This window comes from Hesperophylax consimilis, chromosome 11 (genome assembly GCF_061612785.1).
Source record: "Hesperophylax consimilis isolate HC1 chromosome 11, BYU_Hcon_1.0, whole genome shotgun sequence".
NCBI lineage: Eukaryota > Metazoa > Arthropoda > Insecta > Trichoptera > Limnephilidae > Hesperophylax > Hesperophylax consimilis.
This window is the reverse complement of record NC_142846.1, coordinates 1,256,749-1,281,100: the sequence shown is the minus strand read 5'-3', so window position 1 is coordinate 1,281,100 and position 24,352 is coordinate 1,256,749. Positions and strand designations below refer to the sequence as shown.

General features: G+C 34.0%; 1 protein-coding gene across 1 annotated transcript in view; it reads right to left on the bottom strand.

Moving 5' to 3' along the window:
• Positions 1-24,352, bottom strand: part of LOC149419610 (spondin-2-like) — a 572,700-nt gene that overhangs the window by 100,858 nt on the left and 447,490 nt on the right. Inside the window, exon 2 of the mRNA XM_089637182.1 lies at positions 4,859-5,070. Coding sequence (XP_089493308.1) covers positions 4,859-5,070 — 212 coding nt within the window. The remainder of the gene's footprint in view (positions 1-4,858; positions 5,071-24,352) is intronic.

Below are 24,352 nucleotides of genomic sequence, written 5' to 3'. Positions count from 1 at the left end.
TATTTTTAATCCGGTTTAAAACGGGATTGTAATCCATTTCCTGATAAACTTTAAATACATTCCCCATATCTTCGGAGCACATGTTCACGCACCTGCATTTTCCTTGAAAATATGCAAAGAAGAAATGCGGAAATATTAGGATTTTTATGCACATGTGTATTTTTATATATGTGTATACACATCATGATAATACATTCGTATTATACTAAATGTGTTCCGACATCGTGATAATAAATTCGTATATTACTAAATGTGTTCCGACATCGTGATAATACATTCGTATATTACTAAATTTGTTCCAACACCATGTTAAAACATTCGTATTTTACTAAATATGTTCCGAAAATGTGTTAATACATTAGTGTTTTACTAAATGTGTTCCGACATCTTTTTAATACATTCGTATTTTACTAAATGTGTTTCGACATCGACATAATACATTTTAGGAAACCTATCAATTATTTTGTTAAGTTTTAGATTAGTTTAAGATTATTAATAAATAAGCAACATTCGTCATTGGTAATTCTTTTACGTGTACACCTTTTTTTAAACTATTTTATACTTATTCATATTTTTTACACTTCATACTTGTAACTTAATACTTATGTTAATGGCTCATGTTAAAATAAAAAAATTCAAAAATACATAGTGGGTTTACAGGAAGTTCTGTCAACATAATATATTATGAGTGGCTTAAGTTCTCAATAAATAGTACAGAAACCTTGAAACACTTCATTCCGCTGAAAAGTTTTGTAAAGGCTCCGGTACCGAAAGGAAAGTTCCCGTGGAGCCGAACTTCAGCAGTCAATGACGTCCATTATTCCCGCAACTGGAACACTCTCCACTAAGTTCCAGAAAGTTCTAAACGCAGGGATTATTACAACGCGCTGGCTTAACAAAAGGAACATTTCCAATACTTTTTAGATTTATTGGCATCTTTAGGAGCCCGTTTATAAACAATTATTAATCTTCGGTAAAAGCATTCGAATGGATAAATACAGAATTTTAAATTATATTAATTCCTAACTCATAGCTACATACGTTTACAAATATAGTAAGTACAAATATTCAATTGTAAGCCGTGTGTGTTCCGTGCTTATAGTTCACAGATTTAGTATGAACAAAAACAAAATTTGAAGACGTATTTGTTCCGTGCTAATAGTTCACAGATCTGCTATAAACAAATATAAAATTTAAAGACGTATTTGTTCCGTGCTAATAGCTATAGAAGGTACTTACAATGATATTTTTATGTTTTATTTACATGGTGATATCCCAACCAACTAATGTAAGTTCATTTTTTTGATCGTGAAATTTGATGTATTTCGTTTCGTTTCAAAATTCTAATCCGAGTGGTCGTATGAACACTAGAATTCGAAAAATTTGTTTTGAAAATAAAGTCCACATTCTTATCTCACGTTTTGATTCGTTTTATTATTTGAAATGTCACAAGTCTAAGGTTGACTGAAATTGGGTAGAGGATGGAAAATGATAAAGAAATAGAAAAAAGGAATGGTTGTGAAATACTTTGATATTGATGATCAAACCACAAAACATATCTACCAAAATTTCAATCACGTTTCGAATTTGGTTTCACATATGGGCGATATTGGGATTGCCTGTTCTTCTTTCAACTAGGAGTTACATAATAATTACCTGTGTAACCTTTTGGTTATGGCAACGTTGTTTATTTTAGTATTCTTCCGTTTGAAAGATTCTCCTTTACTAAGAAACTGATTGCAATTAGGTCATCGTGTTATTAATATCTATTAAGATGCTCCGAAGAACTAGCGACGATGATTCTAGGACACCGGTGCAAATTCGGGAAATACACAACACGCCCAACATTTATACACAGTTGAACTCTGTTACATGAGAACGAGTCGTTTCTACCACTCTTTGTTCTTTAGTTCAACAGCTCAGCTGTGGAATGGTTTCCCGGTTCCTGTGTTTCGTTCCTTCTACAAAATGGGTCTCTTCAAGACCCAGGTTCACTCTTTCCTTTCCACAAAAAGACCTTCCACACAGCATCCCCAAAGAAGACATCGGCCTAAGGGAAATACAAAATCACGTATCCATATATCGAAGAAAAATAAAGACATTCCGTAACTGTTTGCATAAATTTGTCGCGCTTATAAAAGTAATCGAAGTTTTGATATTATTTTTTACATCTTTTTCCAATTTCTTCTGAAAGTTTGAATGAAACTGGTGCCTGTTTTTCTCCTTAAAAGGTTGCTCTAGATGGGTGACACGTGTGGGAGGATCGACTCTAAATGAAAACATCAAAAAGTTCGAAGGAATAAAGAAGAACACGTGTCATACATAAGAATATTCTCATATTCTGTTTTGACATAGGATATAGGCGCACGAATACTGACAAGATTTAGAGCCAATCAAAATTAACACATCAATCTTATAAGTAAGTATCCAGGCTCTTCAAACGTCTCTATGCCGAAGGAATTGAAGATCCACTGCAAATCAAGACTATTATAATCTAATTCAATATCACTGAAGATGGAAACGAGGGAGGTGAATTTTGAATGGAGCTCAACGAAGTATTATTTAAAAGAAATAATCGTTAGATATCCGAGTAAGGTTTTAAAAGTCTGTGAAACTGCGAAATTCAGATGTAGAGAATTTTGTGAGAGTTCTTCAAGTCCCAGGGTCAGGTTCATCCTTGGATTTTCAGAAAACCAATGTTCATAAATCATATTAGATACTGATGTATGTATTATGAGAGTTAAGTCTCTGATTCAGGTCCATCTTTGGATGTTAAGAAAACCAATGTTCAGAAATCATATTAGATACATGTATGTTTTTGTGCAATTTTTCATTGGTCTATTGAAGTGTAGTAAATTTGTATGTACTCTTCGTTCATTTGTACTGTTTTACTTAGTTCAGGTTATTAAACTCGTTTGTAAAATTCTTTGCCTGTCCAACTAGGAGAAATTTTGCACAGCTAAAGATTAAAAAAGAGAAGAAAAGAAAAGAATTAAAAAAAAAACGAGGGAAAGAATAAAAAAATAAAACAGATTAAAACATAACGAGTGGTTTTTTGATTACCAAACTTATTAAAATAAGACATACATTAACTTAGTAATAAAGGTTTCAAAATAAATATTTCAATAATGAAGACAATATTAACGATTCTCAAACGAAGATCTGAAACAGAAAAATCAGAAAAAGATACGGTCGTATCTAGGGCTCGAACCCAGGACCCTTGGGAGGAAAGTAATACAACAATAATTGGTAAGTAGGAACCTACTTAGATATTCGATTTGAGACTATTTTTATAGTTTTCAATCTAAAATACGTACACGTGTACCTATTTTCTATTTGAATTTGACTGGTTAAATTTACATGGAAGCATTAGAATCTGAAGTCAAGAACCTTTGTGGGCCATCAATGGCATTAATAATGATAGATTTTTTTCACTGTAGAAGGTTCGGTGAGAACTAGAAAGCTGTAGGAGTGGATTAGTTATTCCCTTAGTGGGGAATACCTAATTAACTATATACATCTCCCACCCTCTCGAATGGGTGTATGAATAAGGCAGTATATGGCTGGTTACATACTGGCTGGTGGTACGAGCTAAGAGTGGCTGGGTATCGAATAAATAGCATTTATAATGAACATTTAGATAACTACTTATCTACTGGTTTGGTACAAAATTTTATATTTTCTCTTTGTTCTAGTTTTCTAACCTTCGAAGTTTTCTATGACGGTTTCACGTTGTCCAACGTCGAAAAAATAATAATAACACGAATTAGAGCGGCTCTGCTTGAAATTTTTTAATGTTATTTTAAAGCCAGGTTTTTGCCAAGTACACATTTTAGTAATTCGCATCAAAATTATGTTTTTAGCTTATTTTTTCAAAAAATTGGAAATACGATTAACATATCTGCATTTTTGCCAAGCACCCGGTGGTGTTAGATTCAACAATACATTTCTTTAAGACTAACTTAACTTTTTACAGTTTTTTTGGTGTTTTTAAAAAAATCGCGAAATTTACTTTCTATTTATGTTGTCTACATGGTTTTGAATAATAATTAAATATTTTTTTGGCATTTATACAAAATTCTTAAAAATTGGCAACCGAGTCACTATAATTGTGAGTGATTGCGATTTTTTTTTAATCTAGCAACGCTATAATAATGTTTCAACTAGCAGCTCTTTTCTTATCTCTCTCAATTTGACATATATATTTGCAAGAGAAGACGTCTATGCCAGTCTGGGCTTACTGCAGTTATGAGATTCTATTGAGTTACAAAAATTATTGCTCCGTATGTAAGAATATTTGTTTGTTATAATCTTTTTCAATTTTTTTAAATAAAATGAAATATTTCCCTTGATTTTGTCAATTTAATAAAATTTTGATCTTGTATATTCCATTTGTATAAAATACTGCTCAACTTTTTGATTCGAAACGTTTTTATGGGTCATTTTTCAACAGTATACACGGAGAAAACTTTCTGTTACAAATTTTTTTTTAATTTGTTGAAAATCTCTTTAAATTATTTGTATTCCTGTCAAAAACAGGATTGTGGGCCATTAACTGATAGGGATCTTGATAAAATATAAGTTAAATACCAATGTTTTGTCACAATGTCCGAACACGTGTTCATATATTATTAAAACCAACGCAGGTGGAAGAACACGTGTTCCGATATTATCACTACCAACATTTTACCAGGAAGCGGCTTGCAGTCCTGTTTTTAACAGGATGACTAATAATTTCAAGAGATTTCAAATAAATCAGCATTATTAGGTACCTATTCTGGGAAAGGGACAATCATTTTATCTTTTATTTTCTTTCAATTAAATCTGTGTACCTGTTTAGATAACATAAAAATTTTACCTTGGAGTGGTTCCCGTCCACCGAGAAGTCTGCATCCGTACGGCCCGCGCCCTGCGCCACCCCCGGTGCCGTGAACATGTCCAGCACGCCGTGCGCGCCCTGCACGCCCAGCACGCCGCCCGCGTCACCCGCGCCCTCCGCGGCGGCGCGCACTGCGCCCGACACGCGCGCGCCCAGACGGAACAGCACGTGCGACTGGTCATGGGACTGGCCTGCAATCAGAAAAACAACAGTTAGATTTACGTAGAATGTATTAGAATTAGTTTAAACATGTATATAGTGTAGATACGGTAACAGTATTCTAACAGGCATAATGGCCATGAACTCGAATTAGAACCTACGTGGCAGAACAATACATTTCCTATATCGATCGAGATATTCGAAATCGAGAGGATTGAATAATCGGCTTGGGCAAAAAAGTTTTTTAAACTTTAACCCCACGCAGGAGGCCCTAATGAAAATAATTTACGTGTTGATGATTGATCGCTGAACGAAATTTAGACATGTTTTGATTGTTCCAAAAAATAAATAGCGAACATTAAATTTAATTACCTTTCAAATCCTCCTACTGACTTTATTACATCATAATTATATGATTTGAGATTTCCACGACCAAAACAATAATCGTGATTATATAATATCTAATAAATCACAATTGTATTACACCTAAACAAAATTAATTACTTTTTAAAAGATTATTTTTAAAGATTAACAAATAAATATACCTTAATATAAGAGTGATTGCGCACTTGGTCATGGTGATTCCCACAATAATTACAGTTATTGCTAACTTGTTCATGGTGATTCCCATAATAATGACAGTGATTTCCCACTTGTTAAAGGGGATTCCCACAATAATGACAGTGATTTCCCAAATGATTTTCGTTTTCACAAATCCCAGATTTGATAAAAACAACCTGAAGATGGTGCACCCTCATTCATATTGTTTTTATAATCAATAAAAATATGTAAACTATAAAGTAAGAAATAACTCCAAGATTTATAAGAACACATATTCTTATTTCACTTTTACTGGTGTGGTAGAAATGCAACGCTTGGGTTAGAACTTTGAAAGCCGCTTTCTCAGGATCTATAGCGCCGAGCGGATGAAATTGGTACTTAGAGTTGTGGTCTCAAATGGAATCAATAACCAAATCTCAGTAATGTGGCATTTGTGGAAAAAAAATCATTCTTACGGGCATAAATGCGAGGCTTGGGTTTGACCTATTTAAGCTGTTTTTTCCGGTTCTATGCCGTCAAACGGACTGCATTTTCAGTTAGTACTAAAAATTACAGTCTAATGGAAAAATCAACATTCTTACGGGTATAAATATAAGGCTTGGGTTCAAACTTTGAAAACCGTTTTCTCAGGGTCTACGGCACTGAACGGTCTGAAATTTTCGATTCGTTATTATGATCTGAAGTGAAATCAATACAAAAATCTTAGTATAGTGGTATTTGTGAAAAATTCAACATTCTAATGGGCACAAATAAAATAAAAAGCTTAGATTCGAATTTTTCAATCCAGGATCTATGCTGTCAAACGGACTGAATTTTTGAGTTGTTGCAGAGAATTATGATCTGAAGTAGAATGAAAAACGAAATGTCGGTTAAGTGGCGCATGTTAGTGATATAGCAGTTTGTCGATTTACATTAAACTAATACAGATAAAATTAAAGATTTCGGTTGGTTATGAACGGCGAGAAAAGAACATTCAATTTTAGGGTGGGCAATTACTACCTAGTTGCGGGCAAACACAGTCGAACTTACCCTAAATTATTGTTTTAATTATTACTCTTTTATACGCCCAAAGGGCTTTTACTACCTCTCATACTCTCAGTATCGCACGGATGATAGACAAGAAAAAATAAGAATCAAATGGAATAGATAGTTAACAATAAAAAAATCGTTTTGTTACTAAGCCTTGTAACGTACAAACCAGGTACTTCACAACTTTGTTCTTTAGCTTATTTTATATTTTCCCACATAAAAGAAGATAAGTATTTACTAAGCAAAACTTGTGTGCATTTAAAAGGTTAGACCGTGTCAAGGAATTTTAATAATGGCCTGCGGACGCCTGCAAATAGCGATAAAAATTCATCGTCTAGCAGTAGTTATTTTCTGGATCTGAAAGAACAGTATAAATATATTTTTTTAAATACTCCATCCATGCTGAACGTCCCCGCGCTACTCTGCTTCATTAATAATTTTATTTTATATTTATTTTAAAAAGAAAGACAAACATCCCCGCGTTACGTATTCATCAGATTTTAAAATATTTTACATTGTGTTTGAAAACCTTTTACCACCATCACACTAAGCGGAAATGTTGCTTATGTCGTGATGGAGGACTTTGAGGCATGGTGAGCACCCGATGCGTTGCCAACTCAGCCACCGACCAGTCTATAAAATGTAACAGATCAAAGGGCAAAACTATGAAAAGCATTTCAAAAGAAACATTCTATAAGAAAAAGAATATGCCTTTAAAAATAATATATTTTATTAAAGGAGCTATTGAAGGGAATGAAAATCATTATAACTTTTGAGAAGTGTTTTTTTTTTGTTTGCTTTTCAGACGGTCAATATACATAGACAGACAGTCAATATACATAGACAGACAGTCAATAAACACATACTCATAAGCACATAACATACTGACACTGACATGATCGTTATTGGCATATGTAAACAATTACACGCATTCAATCAATGGATTTAATTCAACTTATATGTACCTATATATCAATATAAATAATTTTGCACAGTGGTGCAGTTTGATTCACTTTTTGCATCCATTGGCACCTTATTAAATTTATAACGTACAAGATAATTGAATGTTCGTTGACCGTCTTTATTAGTAATTTTAGGAATTTTTTACTTAATATGGTGTTGTGTGTTTTTCATATCCTTTTTCTTTATATATGGAGTCCGACAATAGGTTTTGGCATACAATTTCAAACTATAATATCCTTATTTTTTATTGATAAACTAATGTTTATAAGACAAGGTTTTATGCACAGCATAAAGGATAACAAATAATAATAGTTACTGCGTTGGGAGGATCATGTCAATTTCACAACAAAAAGACACCGTAAATTGTGTTATATATTTCTCTCTCTCAGATCAATCCTGAACCTTCAAACAATGAGATGCATATATTTTGCCCTTTTCCAATCAATAGCTACATACGGTTTCGTGGGATGGGAAGGCTTTGCAGCTTCAATTATTTATCCCATGATCTTAATTCAAAAACTGCTACTAAGAATGATATTAAAATGTCACCCATCTCACAATTCAGACCCACTTTAAAAAAAATCGCAATCCTAGACACTAGACAATTATACGTTAAGACAATTCTCATACACATAAGGAAAAATGATTTAACACGCAATACTCAACAAAATATTTGCACCCGCTATTCATCACACCAAAAATGTAAAATTCCTCCAACAAAAACAGTCTTCGCCCAGCGACAGTTCTCTTATATAGCGCATAAAATGTTCAACTTACTGAGTATTGATATTAAGACATCGAAAACTGATGATCTTTATGCCTTAGTGTACAGAACTGGTTATTTGCTCAGGGAAGGAAATATTATAAAGAATGCCCTACATCTTAAAACGGTTCTTATTTTTTCATATTTCTCGAGTAAAAATTTTATCTCTAAATTAACATTCAACAAAAACTTTATATTACGCTGATGCGATTATTCTTGTTTTTATTTCTATTATTCCTAACATTATCTTTTATTTTTATTTGTATCCTACCTTATTTTTATTTGTATCTTTATTTTTACAAGATTCAATCTACCTAATATTATATATTCAGAATTGGTTATTTATGAAGGGAAGGAACTATTTTAAAGAATGCCTGCCATGATTAAATTAAGTTCATTTGCTTTATTATTCTTTTCTTTTCATTTAAATTATGTTTAAAATTTCTTTTTAAAATAATTAATTAATTTATCTTTATTTTCATCTCTTTCTTATTTTACCTATTTCACAAATACATTACATTTCAAAAATAATATATTAACAAATTAATCATGTATTGCATTTATACATATAATTATACACAAATTTCGACTTCCATAATACGGACATGTGTCTAGTGTGGTAGTCGAAAAGCATGTAAAAAACTGTATTCAAATTAATTGTTATGAATAAAGAAAAAAAATTAAAAGCAATAATTAGTCTCCTGAAATACCAATACAAATTGAAAATATCTCCCGAGTAAAAATAAATGCCGACAAAGCGGGAATTGAACCCGTGCCTTATGATGTCCGGTCAGGTGCTATCTTTATTTATTGGTGTATTTCAGTATTTCAGGAGACTAATTATTGCTTATAATTATTTGTTATCCTTTATAAAACCTTGTCTTATAAACATTAGTTTATCATTCAAAAATAATAATATTTGACAAGTCAAAAATATTTCACCAGTAAATGAAGATATTATGTGTCTCGACGCCATCTAGTGAGAAATTTAGCACTAACAAAGCCTTTCCTACGAAAATAAAGTTGTTTGTTTACAGGTGGAAAAAATATAACAAGCAGTAATCGTTGATTGAGGTACTAGTACATTTTGAATCATTTGGCGGGTTGGAAATAAGCCGACATAGCTCAGTGGTTACAGAGCACCTGACCGGACATCAGAAGGCACGGGTTCAATTCTCGTTGGCGGCATTTATTTTTACTCGGGAGATATTTTCAATTTGTATTGGTATTTCAGGAGACTAATTATTGCTTATAATTATTTATTTTCTATAATATCCTTCAAACAGGTAATATATTAATCGACTCATAATTTTATATCTGTTCTTCGTGCATAAATACTGTTGCTTATTAATATTATATAACATTGATGTGCTCTGTGTGAATTGTTTCAATGATGTAAGCATGTGATTGTAGAGTTACAATGCGTAGTACTTAAAAGGCTTTGTCCGGGGGTGGTATATAACAGGATATTAAGGGTATAGTTTGTTGAATTATTATTGTTGCTTCACTATTCTCTCCAAAGTACCCCCAATAGAGATAAACCAAGCAGTATTATGTTTATTATGATATAATTATTAAATTAACTTGTAGGGAGCGTGTTTACTTTAGAGTTCATTTTCACTGAGTTATGTCCAGTTGGGATATGAATAGAAATTTAATGTTGTCAAATTCCACAGTGACTGTAACTTTACTACCGTGACTTAATCCTATTATGAACATTAATCATGTAGTGAAATTTTTAGAACTAAAGAAATGCCATGTTGGCCAGAGGTCGAATAAGTATAATAAACAAAATATATGAACGAAATATTTAAAACGAGTCAGAAAACTTTATTTTAATTTTAAAAAAAATTTGTGCTTATTGTTTTATCATATTTTGCCTAGACCACTTTGCATTTCGTCTGTCTGTTAATTTGTTTTTGTGATGGTAAGATGGAAGCCATGATTGATAGTACTATTTTATTCCGCCAGAGCGCATGGGCGTTGCGATTCTACTGTTCTCAGAACTACTAGTAATTTAATAATAAAGTAATTCTATGTTCCAGTTTGTTTAAAAATGTAATATGGAGTTGATTAAATATTCAATTATACAAGTAAAGCTTAGAAATCATATTTGTTATTTTCAACCAGAAGCAATTATAAAAATATCTCACCTTTATAAGGATAAAAAATAATGTAATAAATAATGTAACTTAACCGAAAAATGTATCATATACCTCATATGCATATATGTCAGCGACATGTCATTGGTACCAATTATTGTACTAACTTTTATAATTTTGTAACTATTGTCATCTATGTAATTATGTACTGTTTGTTTCTGCAATAAACAAAAATAAAATTAAAAAAAATAAAAACAAATTTTTTCACTGACTGAAAATCACCCTTACGAATCTACGAATTTAAAAAAATTGTTATTTCAATGTAAAAGTTACATTAAAAAAAAGAAAAACTTATTTACCCAAGTAATAATAAATTTATACAACTTATGTGAACTTTTGATTAAGGTTCACATAAAAAATAAAACATTTTAACAAATTACGTAAGGGCCTAAAACATTTTTTTATTCCGAATGCTAATTGCTTAGTTTTCTTATAACATCCTTTAATTTCCCAGCGTAAAAAATACTCAGTTAATTGCGCGAGTTCCGCTTGAGGTATTTTTATTTTGTCGTGGAACTTTGTAGACGGAGAAAGCTTTCTTTAATTTTATCACGTCTTAAATATCCGTAAGCAAAGTTGTGCGAATCTGCAACAAGTTTTAATTGCTTCGTTATAAAGCGGCAGGAGGCAGATGGCTCAGTGCGATATGCTAGGAGAGGCTGGGAGGGAGATTTCTTACTCTGATCTGCGAGGAGATGTTTCACTGTTATCTGTTCGGAGAGACTGGAAAAGTTGGCTCACTTTGATCCGTGATGAGATAGCTATCTGTGACCTGCAAAAGTCTGGGAGGGGGGTGGCTTTCTCTGATCTACGAGGAGATGGCTCATCGTGGTCTACATGGAGAGACTGGAAATGGTGGCTCACACTGATCCGTGATGAGATAGCTATCTGTGACCTGCGAAAGGCTTGGAGGGGGGGAGCTTTCTCTGATCTGCGAGGAGATAACTCACCGTGGTCTACATGGAGAGACTGGAAATGGTGGCTCACACTGATCCGTGATGAGATAGCTATCTGTGACCTGCGAAAGGCTTGGAGGGGGGGAGCTTTCTCTGATCTGCGAGGAGATAACTCACCGTGGTCTACATGGAGAGACTGGAAATGGTGGCTCACACTGATCCGTGATGAGATAGCTATCTGTGACCTGCGAAAGGCTTGGAGGGGGGGAGCTTTCTCTGATCTGCGAGGAGATAACTCACCGTGGTCTACATGGAGAGACTGGAAATGGTGGCTCACACTGATCCGTGATGAGATAGCTATCTGTGACCTGCGAAAGGCTTGGAGGGGGGGAGCTTTCTCTGATCTGCGAGGAGATAACTCACCGTGGTCTACATGGAGAGACTGGAAATGGTGGCTCACACTGATCCGTGATGAGATAGCTATCTGTGACCTGCGAAAGGCTTGGAGGGGGGAGCTTTCTCTGATCTGCGAGGAGATAACTCACCGTGGTCTACATGGAGAGACTGGAAAAGGTGGCTCACACTGATCCGTGATGAAATAGCTATCTGTGACCTGCGAAAGGCTTGGAGGGGGGAGCTTTCTCTGATCTGCGAGGAGATAACTCACCGTGGTCTACATGGAGAGACTGGAAAAGGTGGCTCACACTGATCCGTGATGAGATAGCTATCTGTGACCTGCGAAAGGCTTGGAGGGGGGTGGCTTTCTCTGATCTGCGAGGAGATGGCTCACCGTAGTCTACATGGAGAGACTGGAAAAGGTGGCTCACACTTATCCGTGATGAGATAGCTATCTTTAACCTGCGAAAGGCTTGGAAGGGGGTGGCTTCCTTTGATCTGCGAGGAGATAACTCACCGTGGTCTACATGGAGAGACTGGAAAAGGTAGCTAACTTAGGTCTCACTGAGGGAGATGACTTACTTTGATCTGCAAGATCATTTACTTTGATCTGCAAGCTTACCGTGGTCTTATGTGAGGCTGGTAATGGAGGCTCACTCCAAATTGTGATGAAATAACTAACTGTGATCTACGAGAAGCTAGGTGGGAGAAGGATCACTTTCTGAAATGTGAAGAGAGGAAAGAAGGAAGATTACTCATTAAAGTTTGCCGGGAGAGGATTAGAAAGGTGACCCAATCTGATCCGTGAAGAGATGGCTAACTATGATTTTCGAGTGGAGACTGTTATAGAAATATATCACTTTGATCAAATACCAGAAAACTGCTTAATCAATTAATTTTATCTGTTAACCTGGCATAAATTGAAGATTTAAAAAGGTTGAGGAATCAATTTAATGAATTAATAACGAGTGAAGTAAGAAATAGCTATTTTAGGAAAATTTCACGAAGCAATTGTAGCCACTCGAGCAATTGGTGTCATATATATACATTTACCATATTATTTAGTTAATACAATTATTCAAAACATTACTATGGAAAAGACTGAATTTTACCGTTTATCCCATACTTTTAGATTGGGATTCTTTAAATTGGGTACATTATAGCTTTTGCAAACTTGACATGATATGCCAAAAATCACTCGAGTGGGTAAATAAAGAACTTCTAATGATGATGATTGCTTGGTAAGACTTATCACTGGATTTAATATTCACTTAGTGCGGAATGTTTCGTCCACAATATGCAATGAAGTAATTAACAAACATTAGAGTACTTGCAGGTCCCACAAACAAATCATCCTAAAGCACGTTTCTATGTAAATATATAGGCTATGAGGCAAATAACATTGAAAAAATAATAAAAAATAAGAAATTTAAAAATAAAATCAATTTAATATATCCGGTAAATAACAAAAATATAGAAAAATTTGCATGTCTCGAATTCCTCGGCCCAATATCTGAAAAAATTGCAAAAGAAATTAAAAAATGTGGTTTAAATATAGCTTTTCGAACAAACAATAATTTAGGAACAAGCCTTAAAAACTCTAAAAGTAAAATCCCTATACTCAATAACAGTGGCATATATGAATTAAAATGTGACCACGCCGATTGTAACGCCACTTACATCGGACAAACGGGGAGGGCATTCTCAACTAGATTCCAAGAACATATACGATGTTATAATAATAAAAACACATCCTCAAAATTCGCAGAACATCTCTTGGTGAATAATCATACCCCACTTAACAACAAGGGTCCTAAACCATTGCATATAGAAAAAAAGGGCATTAGATTAAATTTACTTGAACAATTAGAAATCAATAAACGAACGAATGACCCAAATTTAACACTAATTAATAAAGTACGGAAAATAATTTACTCACCACTTCTTAGTATTTTCACAAAACCCAAGCAGTATAATGCACCCAAATAATTCATAGCAATAAAGTCATTAGTAAATAATTAAGAACCCATTACCATTTACTGAGGGGAAAACATAGATTGGTTTAACCGACAATAGATCATGTCATCGGTGTAACCAGTAATAAATCAATGTATGCACCTTCAAAATTTACATTTGAAATAGTATAAAAACGTCGTCTCAATGTGGACTAACCACAGTTTGAAAATGGCCTTGTAAGCCGAAACAGCTGTCACAATAATAAAAAACTAAAACACTTGCAGAACTTAATAATAATATTATCAAATTTAATCTAAATTAAATTTATAAAAAAAAAAAAAAATAAAAAAAAAATATAGAGCAAGTGGAGGACGTGAATAGATTATCCTCCTTTATGGGGGAGTACGCTATAACCATGGGAATTAAAGCCGAGGTTTGTGTTTGCTAATCAGGCGCGTTACCACTAGTCGCCATCGCCAGTGCATTATGGCCGCTCGGGGCGCATTATCAACTTCATTTAAATATTCATTTTATAATCGTCTGTTTGTGGCCTTGGGCCTGATAACTTCCCCCCAACCCCTCCCCAATTAGGCACCACGCACGCTGATTTTGCACGATTCTGTTCTGTTCATTTTTCCAGTAAATCTTTAATTGAAAATAGAATAAAAAATATTAAAAGTTTTCTGATCGAACAGTAAATTATATGTATATTATCACTCAACAAAATTAAATTGCAAAAGTTATTCTACGCTATCTTTCTACAAGTTTAAATAAGAAAGATTTATTGCATTACATTATTATCGAGTATCAAATATTCCATTCAAAAATATACAATTACGCCTTTAAATAAATAAAAATGAATCAATTCTTATTTTATAATTTATAGTTTTAAACCCATAGTGTTTCGTAAGTAATGCTCCCTTCTTCAGAGCTTACTTAAAATTAAATTACAAATTAATATAAACTTTTCGACAGGTTAATTTCGCATAATTAATAATAACACTAAAGCACACATTTAACGAGAAGCCACAATATAAAAAGTAAACATATAAGTATAACATGTTAGGTTACTACAATACCAAGGCATAAAATACATAGACAGATAGATATAACACAGTCAACATACTCATATGCATACACACATACTAAAAGGCATACCACATACTTAAATATACTCATAGGCATATTTATACAAGTATGAGCATAATTTCAATGGATACTTATGTACAGGGTTTTCCAATAAGAGGTGTTATTTTGATATTCAATCGTAAAAGATCAATGGTTTTGTTGCTTGTGTGGCACGTAGCACCGTCTTGTTGAAAGTAAATGTTGTCCAGATCAATACTATCCAATTCCGGCCATTAAAAATCATTAATCATCTCTCGATGGCGCAATCCATTCACCGTAACTGTTGCTCCAGCATCATTTCGAAAAAGTAAGGTCCAATGACTCCGCCGGACCATAAACCGCACCAAACAATCACACGTTGAGGATAAAGAGGCTTTTCAACAATAACTCTTGGGTTTTCCGAGCCCCAAATGCGACAATTTTGCTTGTTGACGAAGCCACCGAGGTAGAAATGGGCCTCATCATTCAAGATGATTTGACCATTTATTTACCTTTTTTTAGTTCAGTGGTGCTGATTGATAATAATTGAGATTATTTAATGTAGAATGTACAAGATAAGTGTATGTTGGTTGGCCGTATTTATTGATAATATGAAAGCTCTTTATAATTTCTAATATTTCAAGTTTATCCATATGATACCATCAATACTACAATGTAACAACTTTATTCCATTATTATTATCAATATGACGCTTTGTCTCCAATAAATTATTATCAAAGTTCGACATTTTTTTTCTGTTTAAACACCTCCCTTTCCACTTACGACCATTCTTCAATATTTTTAACTGTACATTTTTACTTTATCCTGAAGAAATGGTCAATAAAATTGGTTAATACGAAGGGAACCAAGGAGGAGTGGAGAGGAGAGCTGAGGCCACCTTTCTTGAACTCTTCCGGGAACCAAATGGGGGGTAGACTCTTCCGTCGGGGGGCCTTCGGGGAACCAAGGAGGAGTGGAGAGGAGAGATCAGACCTTGAAAGATACTTTGTGGCACCAGAAGAAATAGCCTCATATCCAATGACAACCCTGTTGAAATTTATAAAAGAGACCCCTGTGACTGTGAAAAGAATGAGATAAAATATAAGATGGCACAATGGGCTTATGGCCTAAGTGCTCACGAGAACTATATGTAAACAGTCTCCGCTCTGTTAAATAAATAAATGAATAAAAAACAAAGTGCTGATTAGTTTTTAATTAAAATAGTGCTGAATAAGTTTGCTGTAGGTACTTGAAGAAGATTATGAATTAAAAAAAAAAAAAACTAAATTCATATACACAAGAAATTGTTATGACAACTTAATTAACAGCTATTATTTTCAGAAGAATCTCTTTTATACATTATGTACCTTTCTCGATATGATTTTGCCTAACAGTCAACTATTATAACTCGCTTATATTCATTCTGTCGCTTTATTGTCAACTTCCTAACTTTGTTATGTAATTAGTTTGTTATAGTTAACAGGATCAAAATGAGGCTAGAGTACAAACTAAACATGATTAGCATCTGAAATTTATGCTCATAAAGTAATATTAACTATTTAGATTGTATTTATGTCAATTACCGGTTTTATTTCTTTTATAATAGGACACCTGAAATTGTTTGCATTTTTAAAGAAAATATTGTTATTGCTCAACTGATTTACCACAATTCTACAGAACGAAAGAGTGCGGACAAGCTGAAGAGCCTAAGATATCCAAATATATAGACTTGCCCTAACATAAAAAGCGGGTACCAATTCGACGACCTGAAGGCAACAACAGGAGGGTCCGAGATTGCTTTGAATTATCTGCAACATCAGTCGTACATTGAACGCCGAAGAGCGCATCTTGAAATAACTAGACATTCCACAGAAAAGCAAAGTTTGCTAAAGTAAAGCAGCGGTTTTTGCAGCGCAGTCCATCGTGGAACTTTTCTCTGAGGTGGGTAAATTATAACACTTTTGTATAAGTGTTCAGTGTAACTTGAATAGTGTAAAAAAATATTTAGTTTTAGAAAAAGGCAAATTTTTTGTTCACCTGATACGGGATTTGTGGTTAAGTTTGTCACGCAGCCAGCAATTTGCGCGCTATTCTAAATTGACCAAAAAACCGTAATCAGATTGTATTTTTGCGGATTTAAGGTGATATTATCGATAACTGATGATTTCCCGAAAATTAATAAATAAATAAATTACAGTGCGACTAAAGGTGATATTACAATGCGGATTAAAGTTGATATTACAATGTGAATAAAAGGTAATATAGCAATGCGGATTAAAGGTGATATTAAAATGCGACTAAAGGTATATTACAATGTGAATTAAAGGTGATATAACAATGCGGATTAAAAGTGATGTTAAAATGTGACTAAAGGTATATAACAATGTGGACTAAAGGTGATATTACAATACGACGAAAGGTGATATTACAATGCGGATTAAAGGTGATATTACAATGCAACTAAAAGTATATTTCAATGCGGTTTAAAGGTGATATTACAATGTGACTAAAGGTATATTACAATGTGAATTAAAGGTGATATTACAATGCGGATTAAAGGTGATGTTAAATGCGACTAAAGGTATATAACAATATGGACTAAAGGTGATATTACAATACGACTAAAGGTGATATTACAATACGATTAAAGGTGATATTACAATGCGACAAAAGGTATATTTCAATGCGGATTAAAGGTGATATTACAATTTGACTTGCTTGTATACTGTGACCTTTCCGTGGTTGGCTAGTCTATCAAATTGTATGTCTATGGGAAGAGCGCCATGTCCCCGCACAGTAATAATGCGGGCAATATAATAGTCATTAGCACGATATTCAAACAGGCGATTCGAATGCAAATCACGTTTATTATTCCCGCGGATTTATTCTGTCGTTACCGCTATCGTTATGGCGAGAGAGGAATATACGCAGCTTTTATTTGTATTGCTTAAGCTCTCAATTACTGACAAAGCTTTTCGGAATTCATTATAATTATAATGTATGGAGGATTTTTGCTGCGAGGCATTTATTTATTGAAATTGGTTTCCCCACATTACCAACACTTAATATGTCTATTATACCATGGACAAATATATTATTTAATTATTTTTTTCACAAACAACTATCTGAGAACGTGAAATTAAAAAATATATTTTTTTGGAAAAACCTAATGAATAAAACTTAAAATTGTAATATTTAATTATTTAAGACAATATTAGCGACTATATCCAGAATCTTAACGTCGTAAGTAAAGCAGCCGTGCACACAAATATACTTAAATAAATAAATCGATCTTTCCGTGGTGTTTATTACAATTATTTCTGATGAACGTTTTACAAAAATCTAAAATGTTTCCATAGGGATCCACAGAGAAATTACTACTTCACTGTCTAGAAAAATAAAATCGAATGCTTACCCCTAATTTTGTGGTTTTGATATTTTAGTAATACGTTCAGCTGAAATAATTAAAATGTGAGCGTCGTTTGAGCGTCAAACCGTTACCCCGTTCGTTCGTGAATTTAATGACCGTTAGATAATCACAATTTGATTTAAAGATGAAACAGGCCGAGAACTGGAGACAGTTCAAATGCTAAAAAATAGCGCTGTTAGTGAATCTATATGCCGTCATCTGATCACAATCGGATCAAAAGCTGATACAGACCGAGAATTATTGGAGATCGTTCAAATGGAAAAAATAATAACTCTGTTCGTGAATTTAATGGCCGTCAGTTATTCACAATTTGATCTAAAGCTGAAAGTGGCCGAACATTAAAAAAAGCGCTGATCGTAAATATGACCCTCGAGAGTGGTGAAATTTGAAACACATCAGCCCTGAGTTTGAGGGTAGAATATATTTAAGCGCGCTCTACACTCGCGGCGCGAACGGCCGCGAAGGCCGCGAAATGCGAGTGTGGATCTTATTCACGCCTTCGCAATCTTCGCATTCGCGCTTCGCGCCATTCCCCGATTTTTGTCGGTTTTTTGGCCCGCGACAAAGGGTTTAGTCGCGAACAAGACTGAAGCTTTGCGAGTGTGGATGGACACAGTTCACGCGCGAATCGCAGCGTATATTCACGGCGTGAATTCACGGCGCGACTTCGCGCGCGAGTGTAGAGCCAGCTTTACGAAAGAAAAAAATCTATAAAAACCTAACATTAAGAAATATTCAATATGTATTTTTTAGGTTTCTTATTATTTTAGAGTAAATAAAAGTCGATGGTGAAAGAAGCGTTTGTGGAGCTTAGTCTTCTCTGCCTACCCTCTATAGCACTCGGGGGCGTGTCGGCTTAACCCAGAAGTTGGAGAGATCTTATGCGGGGGATAGTGTCAAAGGAAATGTATGGCTGGCTGAAAAATACAGATTCAGAGCCTTGGAAATGCAAATCCCATGGAAGAGTAATGGATTAGATTTAAAAAGAGACGTTTAGATACATAATTTAGTTTGAATTTTTGTAACTGAGCATAATATCGTAGGGGAGAGGAGTGGAAAAAACACAAGGAAAATTTAATATGCATAGAAGCGTACATAAGATTTAGTTTCCTATCTGTGGTATTTTCCACAGTATCCGGAAACTCGCAGTACAACCGGGAAACTGGTGAATCTACATCACATAGCGTCATAGAGAACCAAAAGAAACCATTTATTTTACGAAATGAGCATGAGCATTTCAATTATTTACAGACAGCTTGTCTCGACGCCATCTAGTGAGAGAGCTAGCACTTACAATGCCTTTCTCATATAAAATAAAGTTGGTTGTTTTCAGGTGAAAAAATCTAACAAGCAGCAATTGTTGAATGAAACACTAGTATATATTGAATTATTTCACGGATAAGAGATAAACCGCCATAGCTCAAGGTCAGAGCTGTCGACCGGAAATCGAAAGGACACGGGTTCGAGTCCCGTTGGCGTCATGTATCTTTTATCAGGAGATTTTTCAATGTGGATGTGGAGTGTTTCAGGCTAATAATTATTGCTTGTAAAAATAATTGTTACCCTTTGTGCTATGCATAAAAAAATCTTGTCTTAAACATTAGTTTAGCAAAAAAAATAATAATGAGCATTTCAATTTAGTTTTGATAGGATAGCGCTCGTGTGAGACTAGCATAATGATAGGATAGCGTTCGTGTGAGACTAGCAAAACGATAGGATAGCGCTCATGTGAGACAAGCATAATGATAGGATTGGGACACCTGTTGATCTTAGCAGTTGGAGGGATGGATTCATACGTCCGTCACTCTTAAACACATTGACCCCCGGATTTCTACCTACCCCTCATACCTTTTTCCTTCCCAAAAAACTTTCTCTCCATAAAAAAAACCTCCAAACAGCAACCCCAAAAGATGACATAGGCCGTGAAAATGTATGTTCCTTTAGGGATTCCTGTGTTTCTTGTATTTAATAAAGTTATACAGGGTGTCCGGGGGTAAAGTACGCTAACTTCGGGGGTGATTCTAATTGATAGTACAAGTAAAAAGATTACTATTTTTTTTCGAAACTCCAACGTTTTAAGATAGTTTTAGGTAAAATAAAAAATGCATTGTAAGAATGGGAACATAAATGTTCTTCTATGGAAAAAAAATTTTATGTGAAAATAAACTTTGCAATTTTGAATAAAGTTATATATTTTGGTTACTTGTACTATCATGTAGAATCACCCCCGAAGTAAGCACAATTTACCTCTGGATACCTGTATTAAAACAGGTTGGATTCAAATGAAGAAATTAGCAATGAAGTCGACATCACAATAAGACTGAATGTCGACGAAAGTGATAAATTAATCCTTAAGGAACGCAGCCTCCAGCGAGGATTATAATACTTTTTATCTTCTACCTTCTGCTGACTTTGAATATTATAACCATCTTGTTCCTAACACAATACACTACTCACGTTTGTAATGGCCAGCTCACTGTAACTTTGTGAAGTCAGTGACGGTTAATCGTGTAGTCTCTCAACATTCTAGGCAAATACTTCTATAGTATTAACTATGTCCATTAGGTATATTAAGTGCACAACACACTGGGCCCACGTAAGCAACGTGTGCATTACTAAGTTAGTGATGTGCACACTTTTCTTACGCAACCAACGCAATTTTAATCATATTATCGCGAAATTCAACGCTACGTGTGCATTTCTTAGTTAGTAATGTGCACACTTTTCCTACGCAATTTTAATCGTATTACCTCGAAATCCAATGGATTTTACATTTTAACCTTTCCTTATCTGTGGTGTGTATTTACTAGGTACACATTGCTTCTGATAACTCTAAAAATATAATAATTTCTGGGTTCAGATTTTAGGTATTCCTCCGTTATATATTTATGCACTAAATTAAAAAATATATATTTTTTATAGTTTTCAATTCAATTAACAATCAGAGATTTTTGTTAAAAATCGGAAACAAATACACCAATACAATCAACCGTGTGACACTGCTACGCGAAGAGTGTGCGAGGAAATTACACGCTATTGATGTCCCGCTTTAGTTCGCTATGCGGAAACATGAGAAATCCACACGTCCGCAGTTGTATTATGATTTAGAGCATCGATACCTACGACCGGTCGCGGACCGTCGTTAAATATTTATTTATTTATTTGTTTACGCCCAATTAGGGCTTTTATATATAATAGAATTAAAAATACACTTGATAAAATAAGAGAGTAAAAGAGATATAACAACTAACAATAAAAAATGTACCAAATATAGAAATATTAACTTAAAGCAATAAACAGAATAAACTATATGATGCACATTCCTATAAATTTGGATACATTGAAAATTTATAAACATTACAAAGCTATCAAGATAGACATACAGATTTAATAATAATATGGACCCCTCGTACGTTTTTATAGCATCTGCCAATGGTTTATTCATGTTTTCAGCAATTAAATTACAATTATTATCACTTTTGATATAAAATATAGTAAACATAAGCGATAAGCTATGAATATTCACATTTTTCCGATAGTAAATCGCTTCTTTGAGATGTGTATTGACTACACAGCACCGGAACGCGTTGATTTTTTTAGCGCAGTAAGGGAAAGGTTAAAACACTTCGTACCATCTTTTTTTTCCACATCTTTGAGGATATTGTGTGGAGGGTCGTTTTGGGGAAAAGAAGGAGAGGAAATTCAGGGACGGTAGTTAATGTGGGTTAATGTATCAAGGAATGACGGACATATGAATCCGGGGATGGGACAGAGAGTCTGGCTAGAGAAGTAAATAGGTCAATAGACAATAGACACAGAAGTTAATTCTCAACTCTCGACTAGCAAGTTGGAGGTCGGTTTCAAATCCCGGCCTGCGCAAGTAAGTTTTTTTAGATTATTTTTTTTAATTTCATAAATTACTCATTATAAATATATTTGCGGCACGTTTTAGAGTGGAAGATTCTGTCAGTATCGCCCTGGTGTAAGACCACCATTCAGAAATGAAACGTTGTTTGATATAGCTTTGGCCGTGTTTGTTGACTAGATCTGAACCCCGACACCCCTGCTAAGACACCAAAAGAAACGAAATACCACTTGGGGTGATCTGTGGCATAGGTGTTAGTAATCCAATAAATGGTTCCCGTAGCGATGCGTTAAGAATTCAGACAAGCGTATACCTGACTGTAATATAATATTTTATTATCTCACCTCACATTTATATTGGCTGCTATCTTTACGTATGATCGCAAGATTAAACCCGAACTAAATGCAATCTAGACAGTGTTTGGGATAAATATATCCTTTTTTATTTTATTGCTCTACATCTATTGATTTTCTGCAAGTCGATAGATATTTTTTGGAATAATTTAACGAGTAAAATCTTATTTATTTTTCGGAATAACTTTATTGAGTAATACCTCAAATTGTAATATTTAATTATTGAAGACAATATTAGTGTCCCGGCAAGACAATGGTCCTGGGTTCGAGTCCTAGATGTGACCGTATCCTTTTCTGTTTCAGATTTTCGTTTGGAAATCGCTAATATTGTCTTCAATAATTAAATAGTTAAATCTTAATGTGTAATAATTTACTATTGAAGACAATATTAGCGATTCTTAAACAAAAATTTGAAACAAAACCATCAGAAAAGATACTGTGACATCTAGGACTAGAACCCAGGACCCTTGTCTTGCCGGGCGCCGCTTTACCAACTGAGCTACTGAACCCTATCTCCTTCGGACGTATTTAACTGTAATTCCTCCCACGTAATTATATACTACATTATAATACTATGTAATATATTATGAACTGTATTATAACGCTTTGTAATATATTAAGTACCATACAATAATACTATCTAATACATAAAGTACTATAATATAATACTATGTTCTATATTATAATACTATATACTACATAATAATACTATGTAATATATTAAGTACTATATTATAATACTGTGTGATATATTAAGTACTATATAATAATACTACGTAATATATTATAAACTTTATTATAACACTATGTAATATATTAAGTACCAATATGTACACATATTGAATTATTTGGCGGGTTGGGCAGAGCACCTAATATATTATTTTGAACAAATTACTTGTAATTGTGCTCAATAGCGGCTTTGGAATGATTTTCCGGTTTCTGTATCTCCTACCTCTAACAACATGAGTCACTTCAAGACCCACTTTCATCTCCCTTCCTTTTAAAAAGACCGCACACAGAATAATCCTCACATAACAAGCCTCTAGGGGAATATCGCAGAGTCTTCTGTGCGAAGTTTTTGTGAAAACACATTTTTTCTTTATTCATATAGTTTATGCTAGGCATGTACATTATTAAATTAAAATAAATAGTATGACGACAATACATAAATAAACTGACTTATTGTATCGGATTACCCGATTATTTAATTAAAATGGTTGTCTATTGTCAGAATAACCAGTTATTTTTAAATGGTTATTCTAATTTCAGGTATCTATTACGTATAGCTGGAACCACGGAACGTAACAAAAGTCAATCTGCTATATTCCATAACAATTTTAAAATCGTTAAGGTTCGTGAACACTCCCTTACATTGGGCATTTGCATTTTTATTAAAACCGGACCGCCATAACTTTTAACTAAAGGCCATCCCTTTATCGATTATAATCGATACGGTTATTTTCCCCGATCATATTCGCCCCTTTCAGTCATTTGAATCCAATTAGTGTCTGAAGCCAAAAACATCGAACGAGATCAGGTAAATCTGAAATTTAAACCCGTACACGCTCTTCGCGTTCTTCGTCTCATTGTTCACGTCAGACTGGTAACTTGATATTAGGAACAACATACCTAGGATGGTAAGCAAATATAAACCCAAGAATGTATGAAAACATACTGTTACTGCATGCTTTTCTTACAGGCCTATTTTATATTTATGGAAAAAATGTTTTAAATTGAAGGAAAATTGATTTTAGAACGGTGCCGAATAAAATGGAATGGCTTTCGCGAGAACAATAACACATTTTATTGTTTTCGCAAAGGATAAAACATGAC